Source organism: Branchiostoma floridae, chromosome 17 (assembly GCF_000003815.2).
Source record: "Branchiostoma floridae strain S238N-H82 chromosome 17, Bfl_VNyyK, whole genome shotgun sequence".
Classification (NCBI taxonomy): domain Eukaryota; kingdom Metazoa; phylum Chordata; class Leptocardii; order Amphioxiformes; family Branchiostomatidae; genus Branchiostoma; species Branchiostoma floridae.
In genome coordinates this window covers 2,186,448-2,203,891 of record NC_049995.1, presented here as the reverse complement: position 1 = coordinate 2,203,891, position 17,444 = coordinate 2,186,448, and the positions used below count along the sequence as shown (strand labels likewise).

At 43.6% G+C, this 17,444-nt stretch overlaps 2 protein-coding genes across 2 annotated transcripts in view; both read right to left on the bottom strand.

Moving 5' to 3' along the window:
* Window positions 1-91, bottom strand: part of LOC118404886 (coadhesin-like) — a 3,930-nt gene extending 3,839 nt beyond the window's left edge. Inside the window, exon 1 of the mRNA XM_035804266.1 lies at window positions 40-91. Within this exon, the coding sequence (XP_035660159.1) occupies window positions 40-91 (52 nt within the window). The remainder of the gene's footprint in view (window positions 1-39) is intronic.
* A 950-nt stretch (window positions 92-1,041) lies between these two features.
* Window positions 1,042-7,048, bottom strand: LOC118404884 (coadhesin-like). The gene is made up of 11 exons (XM_035804265.1): window positions 7,027-7,048; window positions 6,285-6,473; window positions 5,633-5,827; window positions 5,061-5,255; window positions 4,518-4,706; window positions 4,192-4,380; window positions 3,442-3,636; window positions 2,813-3,001; window positions 2,237-2,431; window positions 1,410-1,598; window positions 1,042-1,049 (listed from the first exon to the last, which is right to left on the bottom strand). Exons 1-11 carry the CDS (start codon window positions 7,046-7,048, stop codon window positions 1,042-1,044), a joined length of 1,755 nt encoding a protein of 584 aa, XP_035660158.1.
* Between the last annotated feature and the right edge of the window lie 10,396 nt (window positions 7,049-17,444).

Below are 17,444 nucleotides of genomic sequence, written 5' to 3'. Positions count from 1 at the left end.
ATGTTCAGGGATCCATAATTCACAGGAGGCAGGGCCCACAGCCAGAATTCTGGTGGAATCTCCAGATTTCTGCAGAATTGGCTTTCTTCATGGAGACATGTAAGTGCACAAAATCCTGTCGACTCTAGTGTCGAGGAAGCAAAAGTCTATTTCCATGTGAGTTGTCAATGAGTTGAGTGTTATGTGAGATTATTAGCCATGTACCTATCGGACACGGTCCTTGGTCACAAGGCCAAGGTACGATCCTTTCCTCGGTCCGTCCTGCCGTTCCGTTCTCCAGCGTACATTCTGCTCCCCCGTTGGCGGGTTCCGGATTGTTGCAGGTCCGGCTTTGGGTCTGCTCGCCAACGCCACAGGTCACACTGCAGTCCCCATCCACCCAGTCGGACCAGCCACCATCTGCTCATCATGTCATCAAGAAATACAACAATTATGCGTGAATGGAAATTTGATTGATATGCAAACTGATTTCGCTGCAAGCATTCACAGGCCCCCAGTTTCCACTAGACGGCGATCGCGCTGCGCTCTCTCTGCGACCTACATAGAATATATGTAACCTTCGCTTTACACTGGGTATATCATAGGGAACCTGAAAGTATGACTGAGAAGACAACAAAACACACAAAGTGTAAAAAAATTAGTTTCTTTTCTATAGAATTCGTTGAGCGATCTGTCAAATTTTAGGTCGCAGAGAGAGCGCGGCGAGAGCGCCGTCCGAGTAAAAAGGCGGTATTAAGCTGGAATGAAGTGACTGTTTTGTTAGATTGGTTAACCATGTACCTATTGGACAGGGTCCTTGGTCACAAGGTACGGTCCTTTCTTCGGTCCGTCCTGTCGTTCCGTCCTCCAGCATACATTCTGCTCCCCCGTTGGCGGGTTCCGGATTGTTGCAGGTACGGCTTTGGGTCTGCTCGCCAACGCCACAGGTCACACTGCAGCCCCCATCCACCCATTCGGACCAGCCCCCATCTAGTCGTCATGACATTAAAAAACACAAGAAACTTGCGAGTGTGGAAATTATTTGTCCCCTTCATGATATTTTCACGAAGCTGAAAACAGTGCGACAATTCATCGAACTGAACACAGACTTCCCTTGATAGATTTCACAGTATTGTACCAATCTTCGTCAAAACGCAGGAGAAGGTATAACAGATATTGACTGACAAAGTCACGGAAGGAATTTTTCTTCAGATTAAAAATGTTCAAATGGCACTGCAAAATTTACGCGGACCCCACTCGGGTGTTACACCATAAAACATGGTCTCCTGGGTCGACTGGGCTGCTAAAGAGAAAAAGAGACCACGAAACAATCCTGTCAAGAAAGAAAAGGTCTCTTTCCAAGCGAACTGTCCAGCAAACTTATTTAGCTGGAAAGAAATACGTGTTGTGTGAGATTATTAGCAATATACCTATCGAACAGGGTCCTTGGTCACAAGGTACGATCCTTTCCTCGGTCCGTCCTGTCGTTCCGTCCTCCAGCGTACATTCTGCTCCCCCGTTGGCGGGTTCCGGATTGTTGCAGGTACGGCTTTGGGTCTGCTCGCCAACGCCACAGGTCACACTGCAGCCCCCATCCACCCATTCGGACCAGCCTCCATCTAGTCGTCATGACATTAAAAAACACAAGAAACTTGCGTGAGTGGAAAAGTGTTATTTATCGCCTTCATAATATTTTCACGAAGCTGAAAACAGTGCGACAATTCAACGAACTGAACACAGACTTCCCGGCTTTATAGGATTATAGATTTCACAGTATTGTACCAATCTTCGTCAAAACGCAGGCAAAGGTATAGCAGATTAGCCTCCATAGCAGGCTTTCTGGGGCCTTTTTTGGCTCATGAAACACTTGTGCTGGCCATTTCTATTTGTACTCGGTCGCTGATTGCTGGCGTTTTCTGATTGCCGGCCTCCGAAAGTATTATGAGCAAAAAAAAAAGGCCCCAGAAATCCTGCTATGGAGGCTATAGCAGATATTGACTGACAAAGTCACGGAAGGAAATTTTTCAGATTAGTAATGTTCAAATGGCACTGCAAAATTTACGCCTGGGGTCCAAACGGACCCCACTCGGGTGTATTTCCATAAAGCATGGTCTCCTGGGACTGGGCTGCTTAAAGAGAAAAAGAGACCACGAAACAAACCTGTCATGAAAGAAAAAGTCTTTTCCAAAGCGAACTGTCAAGCAAACTTATTTAGCTGGAATGAGTTGAGTGTTATGTGAGATTATTAGCCATGTACCTATCGGACACGGTCCTTGGTCACAAGGCCAAGGTACGATCCTTTCCTCGGTCCGTCCTGCCGTTCCGTTCTCCAGCGTACATTCTGCTCCCCCGTTGGCGGGTTCCGGATTGTTGCAGGTCCGGCTTTGGGTCTGCTCGCCAACGCCACAGGTCACACTGCAGTCCCCATCCACCCAGTCGGACCAGCCACCATCTGCTCATCATGTCATCAAGAAATACAACAATTATGCGTGAATGGAAATTTGATTGATATGCAAACTGATTTCGCTGCAAGCATTCACAGGCCCCCAGTTTCCACTAGACGGCGATCGCGCTGCGCTCTCTCTGCGACCTACATAGAATATATGTAACCTTCGCTTTACACTGGGTATATCATAGGGAACCTGAAAGTATGACTGAGAAGACAACAAAACACACAAAGTGTAAAAAAATTAGTTTCTTTTCTATAGAATTCGTTGAGCGATCTGTCAAATTTTAGGTCGCAGAGAGAGCGCGGCGAGAGCGCCGTCCGAGTAAAAAGGCGGTATTAAGCTGGAATGAAGTGACTGTTTTGTTAGATTGGTTAACCATGTACCTATTGGACAGGGTCCTTGGTCACAAGGTACGGTCCTTTCTTCGGTCCGTCCTGTCGTTCCGTCCTCCAGCACACATTCTGCTCCCCCGTTGGCGGGTTCCGGATTGTTGCAGGTACGGCTTTGGGTCTGCTCGCCAACGCCACAGGTCACACTGCAGTCCCCATCCACCCATTCGGACCAGCCCCCATCTAGTCGTCATGACATTAAAAAACACAAGAAACTTGCGAGTGTGGAAATTATTTGTCCCCTTCATGATATTTTCACGAAGCTGAAAACAGTGCGACAATTCATCGAACTGAACACAGACTTCCCTTGATAGATTTCACAGTATTGTACCAATCTTCGTCAAAACGCAGGAGAAGGTATAACAGATATTGACTGACAAAGTCACGGAAGGAATTTTTCTTCAGATTAAAAATGTTCAAATGGCACTGCAAAATTTACGCGGACCCCACTCGGGTGTTTTTCCATAAAACATGGTCTCCTGGGTCGACTGGGCTGCTAAAGAGAAAAAGAGACCACGAAACAATCCTGTCATGAAAGAAAAAGTCTTTTCCAAAGCGAACTGTCAAGCAAACTTATTTAGCTGGAATGAGTTGAGTGTTATGTGAGATTATTAGCCATGTACCTATCGGACACGGTCCTTGGTCACAAGGCCAAGGTACGATCCTTTCCTCGGTCCGTCCTGCCGTTCCGTCCTCCAGCGTACATTCTGCTCCCCCGTTGGCGGGTTCCGGATTGTTGCAGGTACGGCTTTGGGTCTGCTCGCCAACGCCACAGGTCACACTGCAGTCCCCATCCACCCATTTGGACCAGCCTCCATCTAGTCGTCATGACATTAAGAAATACAAGGAAGATTTGTTAGTGTTAGTATGGCATTTGTAACCTCCATAATGTTGCTTCAGACTGTATGCGTCCACTTGAAAAGCTGAATATATCTAATACGAGATTAAACTGACAATCCAACATAGCAAGGCTACTTAAAATACTGTTAATGTATCTAGAGATTGTTTTTACAGATGCACAGCAAAACGGAAAGTTGGCCAGAATTCAGAATTCGTCATATTATCTTCCGCTTAGGTCTCGCTGTGAATTCGTACAGATTTATCCTATGATTGATTGGCAGAATCTTGAAAATCATCAAGCATTAGTCATTCAAGTCCTTTCCATGTTCATATTTTCTGACATTATTCCAGGAGTGACGCTTTCACAGACTTACACCATAAAACATGGTCTCCTGGGACTGGGCTGCTAAAGAGAAAAAGAGACCACGAAACAATCCTGTCAAGAAAGAAAAGGTCTCTTTCCAAGCGAACTGTCCAGCAAACTTATTTAGCTGGAAAGAAATACGTGTTGTGTGAGATTATTAGCAATATACCTATCGAACAGGGTCCTTGGTCACAAGGTACGATCCTTTCCTCGGTCCGTCCTGTCGTTCCGTCCTCCAGCGTACATTCTGCTCCCCCGTTGGCGGGTTCCGGATTGTTGCAGGTACGGCTTTGGGTCTGCTCGCCAACGCCACAGGTCACACTGCAGCCCCCATCCACCCATTCAGACCAGTCCCCATCTAGTCGTCATGACATTGAGAAACACAAGAAACATGTGTGACTGGAAAACTGACTGATGTGCAATCTGCTTTCGCTGCAAGCATTATCATAAAGCTGGAATGAAGTGAATGTTTTGTTAGATTGCTTAACGATGTACCTATCGGACAGGGTCCTTGGTCACAAGGCACGATTCTTTCCTCAGTCCGTCCTGTCGTTCCGTCCTCCAGCGTACATTCTGCTCCCCCGTTGGCGGGTTCCGGATTGTTGCAGGTACGGCTTTGGGTCTGCTCGCCAACGCCACAGGTCACACTGCAGTCCCCATCCACCCATTCGGACCAGCCACCATCTAGTCGTCATGACATTGAGAAACACAAGAAACATGTGTGACTGGAAAACTGACTGATATTCAGGCTGATATGCAAACTGATTTCGCTGCAAGCATTACCATAAAGCTGGATTGAAGTGAATGTTTTGTTAGATTAGTTAACCATGTACCTATCGGACAGGGTCCTTGGTCACAAGGTACGATCTTTTCCTCGGTCAGTCCAGTTTGTTTTCTATACAATTCGTTGAGCGATCTGTCAAACTTTAGGTCGCAGAGAGAGCGTGGCGTAAGCGCCGTCCTAGTGGAAAGGCGGTATTAAGCTGGAATGAAGACTTGAATGAAGTGACTGTTTTGTTAGATTGCTTAACGATGTACCTATCGGACAGGTTCCTTGGTCACAAGGCCAAGGTACGATCCTTTCCTCGGTCCGTCCTGTCGTTCCGTCCTCCAGCGTACATTCTGCTCCCCCGTTGGTGGGTTCCGGATTGTTGCAGGTCCGGCTTTGGGTCTGCTCGCCAACGCCACAGGTCACACTGCAGTCCCCATCCACCCATTCGGACCAGCCCCCATCTAGTTGTCAAGACATTGAGAAATACAAGAAATATGCGTGAGTGGAAATCTGACCGATATGCAAACTGGTTTCGCTACAAGCATATAGGCCCCTTTCCACTCGACGGCGATCGCGCTGCGCTCTCTCTGCGACCTAAATAGAATATGTGTAACCTTCGCTTTCACACTGGGTATATTTTACGAAACGTAAAAGTGTGACTGAGAAGACAACAAAACACACAAAGTGTAAAGAAATTAGTTTCTTTTCTATAGAATTCGTTGAGCGATCTGTCAAATTTAAGGTCGCAGAGAGAGCGCCGCGTGAGCGCCATCCTATTGGAAATGCGGTATTAAGCTGGAATGAAGTGAATTTTTTGTTAGATTGGTTAACCATATACCTATTGGGCAGGGTCCTTGGTCACAAGGCCAAGGTACGATCCTTTCCTCGGTCCGTCCTGCCGTTCCGTCCTCCAGCGTACATTCTGCTCCCCCGTTGGCGGGTTCCGGATTGTTGCAGGTACGGCTTTGGGTCTGCTCGCCAACGCCACAGGTCACACTGCAGTCCCCATCCACCCATTCGGACCAGCCCCCATCTAGTTGTCATGACATTGAGAAGCACAAGAAAACATGCGTGAGTGGAAATCTGACTAATATGCAAACTGATTTCGCTGCAACCATTATCATGAAGCTGGAAAATGTATATTTGGGGCTGCTGTATCATTAAAAAAAGGAAGGGAACATGGGTCACACAAAACAGTTTATTTAGCAAAGATATGAGTGGTCCAGAAGAATCCATTCTGGTATAAGTGGGCAAAAATAAGTTAAAATCAATTTTGTGGTGGGCTGATCATGATGTTTTGTTTTAGGTCAAATTCTGTAGAAAGGCTGATATGGAACATTACATTTCGCATGGGGTTGAATATGGATTGAAATATGCTGTATTTGTTTACGAGCAAATGTCGGCCATTCTAGTATTTAAATTGTTTTCGCTGCAAGCCTAAGAATAAAGTTGGAATCAAATAAGCATGATGTTAGATCATTAAGACGTACCTATCGGACACGGTCCTTGGTCACAAGGTACGATCCTTTCCTCGGTCCGTCCTATCGTTCCGTCCTCCAGCGTACATTCTGCTCCCCCGTTGGCGGGTTCCGGATTGTTGCAGGTACGGCTTTGGGTCTGCTCGCCAACGCCACAGGTCACACTGCAGTCCCCATCCACCCATTCGGACCAGCCACCATCTAGTCGTCATGACATCGAGAAATGGGAGAAAGATATGGCATTAATTGTGAGCATAATGTTTTCTATACCCTTAAATACGTGGTGCATTTGAACAAGGAGCTTTTATCAGTCAGTTTTATCAGTCTGATAAAAGCTCCTTGATTTGAATGACTGTGGCAAGCTTTGTTCTCGCAAATTAGTGAAGCTACTGTCCATATTATCAACAAAAGGGAAGACTTTGCAAAGTAGGACAGAACTGCTGTTAACTTATTAACCCTTTTGGACAATTGAAGAATATCGTGACTGCAATATTCTTTAATTTGACGTAGTTCAGACTTATTACAAGTATTATCTAAAATCCGGCTTGTGGTAACTTGGAATTGAAAGGTTTTTTTGCATTGTTTATACGTGGTGATCAGGAAATAACATTTTAGATACTACTTGGGAATAAAAATGACGACTCTTAAGATCTTGGTCTTTGGCACTTTGGAGAACCTTTAAAAGCTAGACTAAAATGGAGACTCTGAGTGCATTTCGTCTCGATTTGTGCTAAGTAAAGGCGTGGTGACTTACTACTGCATTGTGGACATCGCATCGGATTCCCCCTCCAGTGACTGTTTCTGCAGTATTGTCTCTTGTTGCTTTCGGGTGGAGAGCTACAGCCGGCGGGGCACTCGAGCAAGCAGACTGTTCCGGACGGATACAAATCTTGTCCTGTACAGTTGCTGGACTCGTAAGTAGCTGGAATTCCCGGAGGGCGACAAGGACGACCTTAAAAGAAGATTTTGATAGAACGTGTTTGTATCTCGTTGCTTTCAGTAGACGAGAGGGTGGAGAAGGAATTACACACCCCTCCTTCACCATTAAAAGTCATGTGCAGGTCACGCAAACACGTTGCCTGCTCATTTGTCGAATCGACGGAGAATCCCAAAGAAAATAATAAAGAAGTTTATTTGCAAGTTCAGTTCGTGCCGAGGGCTATTTGCAAGTACACCGTATAAACAAGTGACAAATGACAGTTATGAACAATATTCTACTGTAATACTAGTGTTGACTATTTCTAAACAGGTTGGGTTTGACTTCTTTTTGGAAGCAGAGGGAGACGAAAAGGCACACCTTTTCTACAATTTGTGGGTTCTGCGATTTCAAGAGAAAAGTGGCTTTCTGTTCGTCTCTCAATGTGGGGAAGTTGGGACAAGTCTTTGTGGCTTCTCTAAACAGAGTGATTCTTTCGGTTTGGTTGAATGGACATTTTGAAATAAAATATGTTTCGCCTCCCACTGCTTTAGATGTACAATATTTACAAATTCTTTCACACACTGGTAATCTCTTATATATATATATGATAGTAATAATGAGTCGTCAATTGCTCACAGTTGCATTTAAGTCCACGTCCCCCTTTCCACGGTCTGCTAGACCTAGGCCTGCACGTCCTTCTTGACTTGCCCTTGTCTTCCTCGCATCCAAAGTTGCACCTACAGTAGCACGTGGTCCCCTTCTTGTATCCTTCAGTAGGCGATGGAACGGGAACAGCATCTCCAGTCTTGTCATAGCAGTCGGTACAATCCGCGTTCGTCAAATCCAGGGGGGTACATCTCACTGCATGGTATGTAATGAAACTATTTTTATGGTTTAGGTGGTGGTGGAAATCAAAATCAAACAGATCAAGAATTCCCACGTCGATCATGTCTGTGACGCTTACACAATCTTGTAACGTTAGTTCCCCTTTATTCGCTTGCTTACCTATATCAGTCGTCTAAACAACAGGATATTCAGGAATATCAAGTCGACGGACGGTGGTTTCAAGCTGCAATATCTTCAAAATATTGCAGTTTAAAACTACCATTCATCGAAGTGATATCCCAAAATATCCTGCTTTTCAACAAACCGAATATGGTTTACCGGCGGATAAAGGTGACCCAGCGTTATATAAAATTCATAAAACTTCACAAATGCATATGTTAAAACGATAACAACACCAAAGAAGACAAAAAAAGACAATAAACCGAGATTCGGTTTTTGAGATTCTGCTACTCTCAGTTTATCGTCTCTTTTTTCATTAGCTGTTGACAGAAGAAACAGGAACAGGCCAGTACAACAATGTGTTGTTTTCACAGGTTCAAGAGTGCGTTCTTTTTATAACTATAGGTTTTATTTATAGCTTAATACTTCCCACAGTAGTCTGTGTAACGCAAACTCCGCTATCCGGAGCTTGTAGCAATGTACGACGGGCCTGACTAGCGCGATTAAATCAGGCTATTCCCACAGCATTTGGTAAATCAATGCTCATTACAGAAATGTTACTATGTTGTACCTTTACCTACCATGTTAAGGTATAACATGGTAAATAGAGCAAAGGAGTAAATAAATGATTAACTTAAACGTACGGTTTTTCTTTTTCTTCCTGCAAAGACCTGGGCTTACAATGATCGAAACTGCGAGGAGAAAAACGTAGCCAGCACAAGCTCTGTAAGACAGAAACAAAGTAATGTGAATCCGTTTTCAAACATCCAAGGCCTTCCCAAGACTTTGACCCTGTCCACTCGCATTTAGTCAAATCCCACTATATAAGGCGCTAACGTTACCGCGTATAATTACAGATAATTTTCCCCGAAAACATAACCTCCATGACATTTCATGGAGGTTATAAACACACGTACACGGAGTCTACAAAGCATCCCAGGGTGCACCCCAGGGACCACCACCTTAAATGAATGAATGAAGATGAATGACCTTTATTGTACATTTGTGCTCAAACAAGCTAAGTACAGGTCGTAGCGCTAGTGATAAGGTACAATGTTGACAAAAAGGTATCTTATCATCTCTACATATGCTAACACATTGTATGTACAAGTTCCAAATACCAAACCATACACACCCACACGGACACCTACAGATTTCCATTTGTTTTCTAGAACTATTCCTAAGTGGAATGCCCTTAATAGGCCCTTGATAAAGAAGGTACTAAGAATTGATAAACAGATTTGCATCGCATTTATCAAATCTTCGAAACACCTCGGCAAGCCTGAAAAATTTGAAAATATCTTGAAAAATATCTCACTATCCACTCCCCCTAATTCTAAACGGCACAATTATCAAACGCAATTATGTATATCGCCCGAGGTACAGCCCGACCGCGGGTAGGATCGACTGAAGGCTGGAGGGCGATCCGACCCACAGGAGGGCCGAGCCGAGGGCGATACGGAATACCCCGTGTTGTATCTTATTCAAATTTATATCGTGCCAACCCGACAAAACTCAAGATTATTGCGAAAAAAGAGCAAAAGACGTGACATCAACAACACGTCGCGTTGACATTCGTCAATTCGAACAAAAAAAAAAACGGACAAAGGAACGAATCAATTTACCAAGGAGGATAAGACCACCATTTCTACCCTTGGTGAACCAACAGCTACAAATATCCCCTCCCTTAACATCACAGTGTGTTGTCAACATCATTATGTTCGAATTTTCGACCTGAGGTACCAGCCCGACCGCGGGTCGGATCACCCTCCCTTCTTACTACGGGAGGGCTGGGACCGAGGGTGATACGGAGTATGTAGTTTTGTATCATATCTATGTAGTACCCACCGGAGAAAACACATATTTCAACGCGAAATGCGCCAGAAGTCAAGAAACTTTGGGGCTTCGAACAAAGTTGTAACAACAATAATTCCAACGTTCGAATCCGGTCTTTGAATTTTGCTTAGTGTGCGTTCGATTCATTCGATGGAAATCCGTGTGATAACGTTACAAGTAGAACCCTATTTGATAACCCAATGTATCAAAAAAAAAAAAAAAAATCATCCGGTCCGGAACAACCGTATTAAACGATACCACCGCCCAAGTATAACATAGATCCATTCATCTTTCCAGCTCACGTTTTTTCTTAGTTATGACGCAGCTAAATATAAATGTAGAATACAACACGGTGTATTCCGTATCACCCGAGGTATCAGCCCGACCGCGGGTCGGATCGCCCGACAGCCGAAGGCCGGAGGGTGATCCGACCCGCGGGAGGGCTGGGACCGAGTTGTATTTTATTTATGTCATACCCACCTGAGAAAACCCATGTTTTGATGCGAAATGCGCCAGAAGTTGAACAAGTTTGGTGCCCTCGAACAAAAAGTGTTACAACATCAATGTTCCAACGTCCGAATCAGGTATTCGAATTTTCGACGGCGCCGCAATCGGCGTGCACGTGGGCAGGGTACGTTCGACTTATTCAATGGATCATGGAAGCCTGTGTGATACAAACTCGAAGCCTGTGTGATACAGCTTTTTATCACTAGGTCAGGAACACCTGTATCGAACGTTATCGCGGCCCAGGTATGACATAAACACGCTTAGTACTGGTCTCGATACGTTTCAAGTCCCCGGACGGTAAATCATAATCTGTTTCAAGTTCTGTCAAATTTCCACAAAATGAGGGTAAACATGTTTATAAGCTAAGATGACAAAAAAAGAATAGAGAAAGTCCCTACCTCATTATCGTGTGGATGCACCTTCGTCGATAGGTGTTTCACTCAAGAAATCTGCGACTAAAATAATCATCTAGGCGCGATGCAGAAAATGTCAAGGTAGCTTATATAATTGCTAGGTCTGACGCGCATAGATAATTGGTCAGGTCTAAGGTCATGTTGCACGCAACCAGGTGTGCTTATTTTGACATTTAACTTTTTGACCTAACCTGTACAAACATAATTGTTTTGTAGTTACTACAAAGCAACAGCATGTATGTTAAATATATAGTTTAAATATGCACGCAGATCGTACCTCTTTCTATCAAAACCCCTCAAAACGATCATGATATCCAAACTCAATTGACAACAAGAACGTGCTTAAGGTGGCATCTCACTGCACTTGGGGCACCGGTGCGGCACTGCGGGGTTCGTAGATGAGTCATCGAATTTCAGAGATAAAGAACGAAGTTTCGTAGGTTTTGTGATTTTGTTTGGTCTTATAAGTCATACCTTTACGTATTACGTAATATCTAAGTTATAAAACATCGTAGAAAATAACAAAACAGTGCCTCAGTGAACGAACCCCGCAGTGACGCGCTGGTACCCCAAGTGCAGTGAGATACCACCTTAATTTGGGTATGTGTGTACAAAGAGTGTTTATGTGTTGACTTCAATGATCCTTTACCTTTGTACTAATTTGCTCAGTCAGCGTCTCTAACGATGATTGATTTAACTTTGCTGAGAAGGGTTGGCCAGGCTCACCTTAGATGTTTGTACAGGTTAGGCCAAAAGAAGGGAGTGTTTATTTGCCAAAAAAAAGTCCAAGCATTCTGGCAATCCTTTGTATCATTAGCTTTTGGTCGCCCGTCAAATGTTTATGACTATCCAATCTGCTGCCATTGCCACCTCCCAGCGGTCGTACGCGTGTCTGCAGGAGTAAAAGGTCTTTGCCTGTTTGCCCTCTTATTTCATATCATAATTAACTATACATTTATCAATACTGACAACCCTACCAGGTAAGACGGAATTTCTGTACGCTTGATTTAGTGGGATGATAGTGGGGGTTTGCGTCATATCGTTGGCATCCATTTGTTTCGAAAGACAATGGTAGGCAGACAGGGTTGGTTAGGCGACCCGTCTGCCTGGCCTGCACACTTTTTTTAAGGTGAAGGAGGGATGTGCACATTCTTCTCCACCCTCTCGTCCACTGGCATACTAAGTCCTACAGGGGCAAGAACTGCGTGCAACGTGTAAGACGGCCCCAGCAGATGCAGGTTTGTTGTTTGGAGTTTCCGTCTCCTAGGAGGACTTCCGACCAAGGATGCAAGGGGTTCCTCCTACCCGACTCGTGTATAGCGGGTGCGACATACCCGAACATGCCCCTATGACCTGACACTGCCACACAGGCCTGTCACTGTCACTAGCCGCAGCTAGGTACTCATTTACACCTGAGTCAAGTGAGGAAAGCCGTGTAAAGTGCCTTTCCCAAGGGCACAAGATCGATGACACCGATATTGGCGAACTAAGGACCTCTTGGGCCTGAGCCCAACGCGCTGCCGATTGCGCCACGCGTTCTCACAATCGTATTACCAGATATAATTTTGACGAAATTATACAATACAGTAACGTCACGTTATCACGAAAATTTGAACACACGTAAACGTTTTTGATATAATTCCAAGTTTGTATCTAGCTTGTCGCGAAGGCTTCCATCTTGCCTGCTACGGTTATATTGCTATTTAGGACTTTTTTAGGATATCTTAATTAAGAAACCAATGGATACGCAAATCCAATTTTGGGCCCTGTACGGTCGTTCTGAGATCGGCGTCTAGTGGAAAATGTGTCTTATCCTCAACATTGGAGAAGCAAAGAAGTCAAGCAACACTTGACTATACACTAGGGATGGGTATCGGTACAACGAACCGGTACAAAACCGGTTTTTCTTATTGAACCGGTCCAGAAAGACCGGACCTGAAAAAATTAGGCGGACCGGATGTTGGACCGATTAGAAAATTAACAGTTTATTTTATCAGGCATTCACACGTTTTGGCGCTTGTAGGTGGAAGAAAATAACAAGAGTGAAGTAGAGTAGAGTTTATAGTAACTTCTACTAAATTTTACAGCCAATTACACAGTTGCAAATAGCGTTGTAGGATTTTAAAACGCCAGTGTAAGTCTAATACTCCACCCAACAGATTTCTTTGTAGTGAAATGGGCCATTGGTATGAATCATACTGAATCAGGTCCAGGTTCAGGTCCGGACCTGGACCTGATCCTTTGGACCTGAACCGGACCTGGACCTGAATTTTCTGTACCGGTACCCAGCCCTACTATACACTAATGGTGAAATGGAAGGTGCGATGGTTTTAGAACCAAAACATATTTCTTGAAGACAGCAGTCGTATTTCAGCTGTGTGCCGTCACCAAAACTATACAGTAAAATGCACAGCAGGGTACAGCTATTCACCATGCCAATTGATGGTGTTCAAATGTAGTATTTTTTTCTTCAAGTTGGAAAAATGGGTAGAAATTCTGGCAGTTTAATTTTGGGGTTAATGTGACTGGGGAGGGTTTTTACTTTCTGATTATGGACAAAAAGCTATTTTTTCTGGTGTTTATCAGGGGATATAAAGGTGGGACTATTTCCTAGTTGTGCCAGGGCCCCTTCCCGTGTTGGTGGTTATTAGGGTTTTGGTGTGTTTTTCTGCAAATCACACCGTAAGATTTCTAAGACCTTCTAATGACAGTGGGACTTTATCCAAGCTGATGAGACAATGGGCTTTCATATGAGGGTAAGTTTGTTTGTCGGTAACGTCAGAAAGGTGAGTTATTGGCACTGTCTTCTTGTGCCTTTTGTGTACATTTCAGTAGGCCAGGGATTGCCTGGCAGCTCCCCACCGCGTGCAAGCGAAATTTTGTTTGGGCCCTTCTTTCCCGACAGGCATTGCGGGGGGTCATTGACCTCTTATCTAGATCACGAGACGTCCCTAGGATTTTTCCTACAAGACAATTGAAAGGTTTTCAGAGAACAACTTTTGCCAGCGCAATTGATTTTAAACAGCGACGGTTGGTCCCAAGTCTGACACAAGATGAAGCTGGTCGTGTTTTGTCTGGCAGTTGTTGCCCTTGTTTACAGTGCGCAGGTCTGTTCTATTGCATTATGTTCTATATGTTGTCGTAGATGGTGATGTTGTATATGTTGTACGTATGATAGCTATTCATATACCTGTCTTACCAACATGTTCTGGCAGCCGACTCTGGTCACAATCTTTTTACCTCCGTGAACTCGAACTAGTCGGTGTAAAGCAAACTCCGCTATCCGGAGCTGGTAGGCTCCTCCCCGCGACAATGTAGGACGGGCCTAAGAAGCGCAATTAAATCAGGCTAAACTCGAACGGATTGTGTTAGAAATCTGTCTGTAGTTATTTGAATACACTGTCATTGAGTAGCAAGAAGTGATTGGGAAGATGATAGCAAACTTGGATTTAGCAGAGTAGCAGACTCTTGAATTCAGAGCTGATGGAAATCTCATAAATCAGACATTACAATCCATAGGCTCAATTGATAGTTGAAGAAGCTTAATTATTCAGGGAGACGTTTGCTCTGTCCAAGATCCTTGCTATGTCTATCTATTATCAATAATCATTATCAAAATGTATTCTTAGTTATATCACAGTTAGATAATTTCCATACATAGTTTATGTAGGACCAGTCGTAATATTGTAATGAGGATATTGCAGTTGTTAATTGCACCATACTTAAGTGATTAATATGTACATGTCTGACACAATTGCACGGACCAATAATACTGTCGGTATGATAGAACGGTTAGAGCGTTTTATTTGCCGGGGATTGAAATGTACAACATGAAACAGGTATATCCGAAGACCGTGGATTGATGAATTCCACAGCTGTGATATTCATCACTTAGATGATGAATTCCACAGCTGTGAAAATGATGAATTCCACAGCTGTGATATTCATCACTTAGATGATGAATTCCACAGCTGTGAAAATGATGAATTCCACAGCTGTGATATTCATCACTTAGATGATGAATTCCGCAGCTATGGAATTAATCAATAGTGCTGTGGGATTCATCGATCTACTGATGAATCCAACGCCACTTCCGTCCCTTATACTGGCGATCGACCGTGGGATTCATCGATCTACTGATGAATCCAACGCCACTTCCGGCCCTAATACTGGCGATCGGCCGTGAGATTCATCGATCTACTGATGAATCCAACGCCATTCTCGTCCCTTATACTGGCGATCGGCCGTGGGATTCATCGATCTACTGATGAACCCAACGCCACTTCCATCTCTAATACTGGCGATCGGCCGTGGGATTCATCGATCTACTGATGAAACCAACGCCACTTCTGTCCCTAATACTGGCGATCGACAGCTGTGATATTCATCACTTAGATGATGAATTCCGCAGCTATGGAATTAATCAATAGTGCTGTGGGATTCATCGATCTACTGATGAACCCAACGCCACTTCCGTCCCTTATACTGGCGATCGGCCGTGGGATTCATCGATCTACTAATGAATCCAACGCCACTTCCGTCCCTAATACTGGCGATCGGCCGTGGGATTCATCGATCTACTGATGAATCCAACGTCCATTCTGTCACAAATACTATAAAGCCTTTGGTCGTCGGATTCATCTATGTACTAATGATAAAATCTACTGTCTATGGCAGTGCGGATGCTTCTACAGATAGCTTTGTAATATTTTTTGTACTATTCTTTGTTGTGGGACTCACAAATTCTAGCACTTATCGACAGCTGAATGAGCAAGAAAAAAAGTGAAAAGTGTACTGAGAACTTTGCATTTATTGGTCACATATTCATATTAGCACACATTTGAATAAAGTTACAATCAATCATCAAACCAATGATCATCTGGAAATTCCTGCAAGGAAGATTTTTTTTTTTTTGCTGATTTTGGAGTTTTGAGCTTTGAGGCATAAACATTTCAACTTGTAATTCAAATGAATTGCTAACCATGTTGTGAGCTGTCCAGTACAGTATAATTGATATAAATCTTTATCTGCATGTTTTTTTTCTGTTTGATTACATGTATAACACACTATTTACATTGACTCCCGCAAAAAAGCCACTTGGCTGACACATGTAACAATGTCGCTGTTTCCTAGAATAATATTGATTGTTTATTTGCAAAATAATACTCCTGAGGGCCTGCAGGACCCACCTATTACCAAGTAATTAATGGCTGGATAGCCTTTCCTAGGTAATAACATTCCAAACATTACCGTGGCGTGAACTAGCATTCCTGTGGACACATTCCTGTACAAATGGAGCTGACAAATGCTAGAATTGCACACAATACTAATTAGTAATAGAGTTGCACTGCTCCTGTTGCGTGACCAATAACAAAAGTTGCACAATATACACAAAATACCCTGCACTTACAGTCATCAATATGTAGTGATAATATCCACGGGCATTCCGTCGCTAATACTGACAATTGACTGTGGACTTTATCAATATGTTGTGATGAAGTCGAACGCAGCGTAGAAAGAAAAAAATCACTCAAATCTTTAATACCACCCGCTACCGCAATGACTGATGGGATAGCTTGTGTTCCATTTTGTTCCTTTGTTTTCAGTCACATGCTGAAGATTTTTGTTCAGCATGTGACATGGGGTGCACTGGAAGAGTAAATTCTTGCACTGGAATTTTGGGCTAAAGTGTCATTAGTAGAAGTGACTTTTAAAGAAAAGTGTTCCATTTTTGCACATGGGTGATTTTGGAATGGTCTATTGTTGCATGGGGAGGGAGATGGCTGAAATATGCTGTACTGTAAATGCAGAAACGTTCTCGGTGGATTAAATGAACTTCGCGGTTTTCACGGCGGCCACTTCACTGCGAATTTAAAACCGCCGCGAACATTTTTCCATAACAGTAAGAGACTATAGTGCATGTTGCTACAGTGAAATAAAAAACACCGCAAAAAGTCCATGTTATCTGTTGATATGTTAAATTTTTCAGGCCATTCTTGAGCAGCATGTTGAATAAAGTCTTTATTTGGCTCCTTATTATCAACAAAATTGTTTAAAGTTTTGAAATGAGTCAAACATTCTTCTGGGTTAATGGCATTATCATCCTTCTGTTGAACATTATCTTCCTGTCACAGTGATTTGATTTCCCTCCAAGATTATATTTTTTGTGGATTTTCCTTACTAAGTTTTCTGAGATTGTTTAATTGTATTTCTTTGAAGAGTCTTTTCTCTGTCTTGATTTTCTTCTTGTACAATTTCAGATTGCAGAAGTATACGTGGCGAACATCAAGTTTCTACAGGCACTTAGAAAACTGAGTGGCTAATTGTTACCTGCATGTATGCAGGTATGGTTTTGATGCTGGTGGGAACTTTTCGGTAGCCGGGGATGTAGGGCGCTGTATCTCGTGAACGGATGGTGCGAGCACGACGATTTTTGGTACGTGGGTTGGGGGTGGTAGCCTAACACTCAGGTTTGATTTTGGGCCTCCTGGC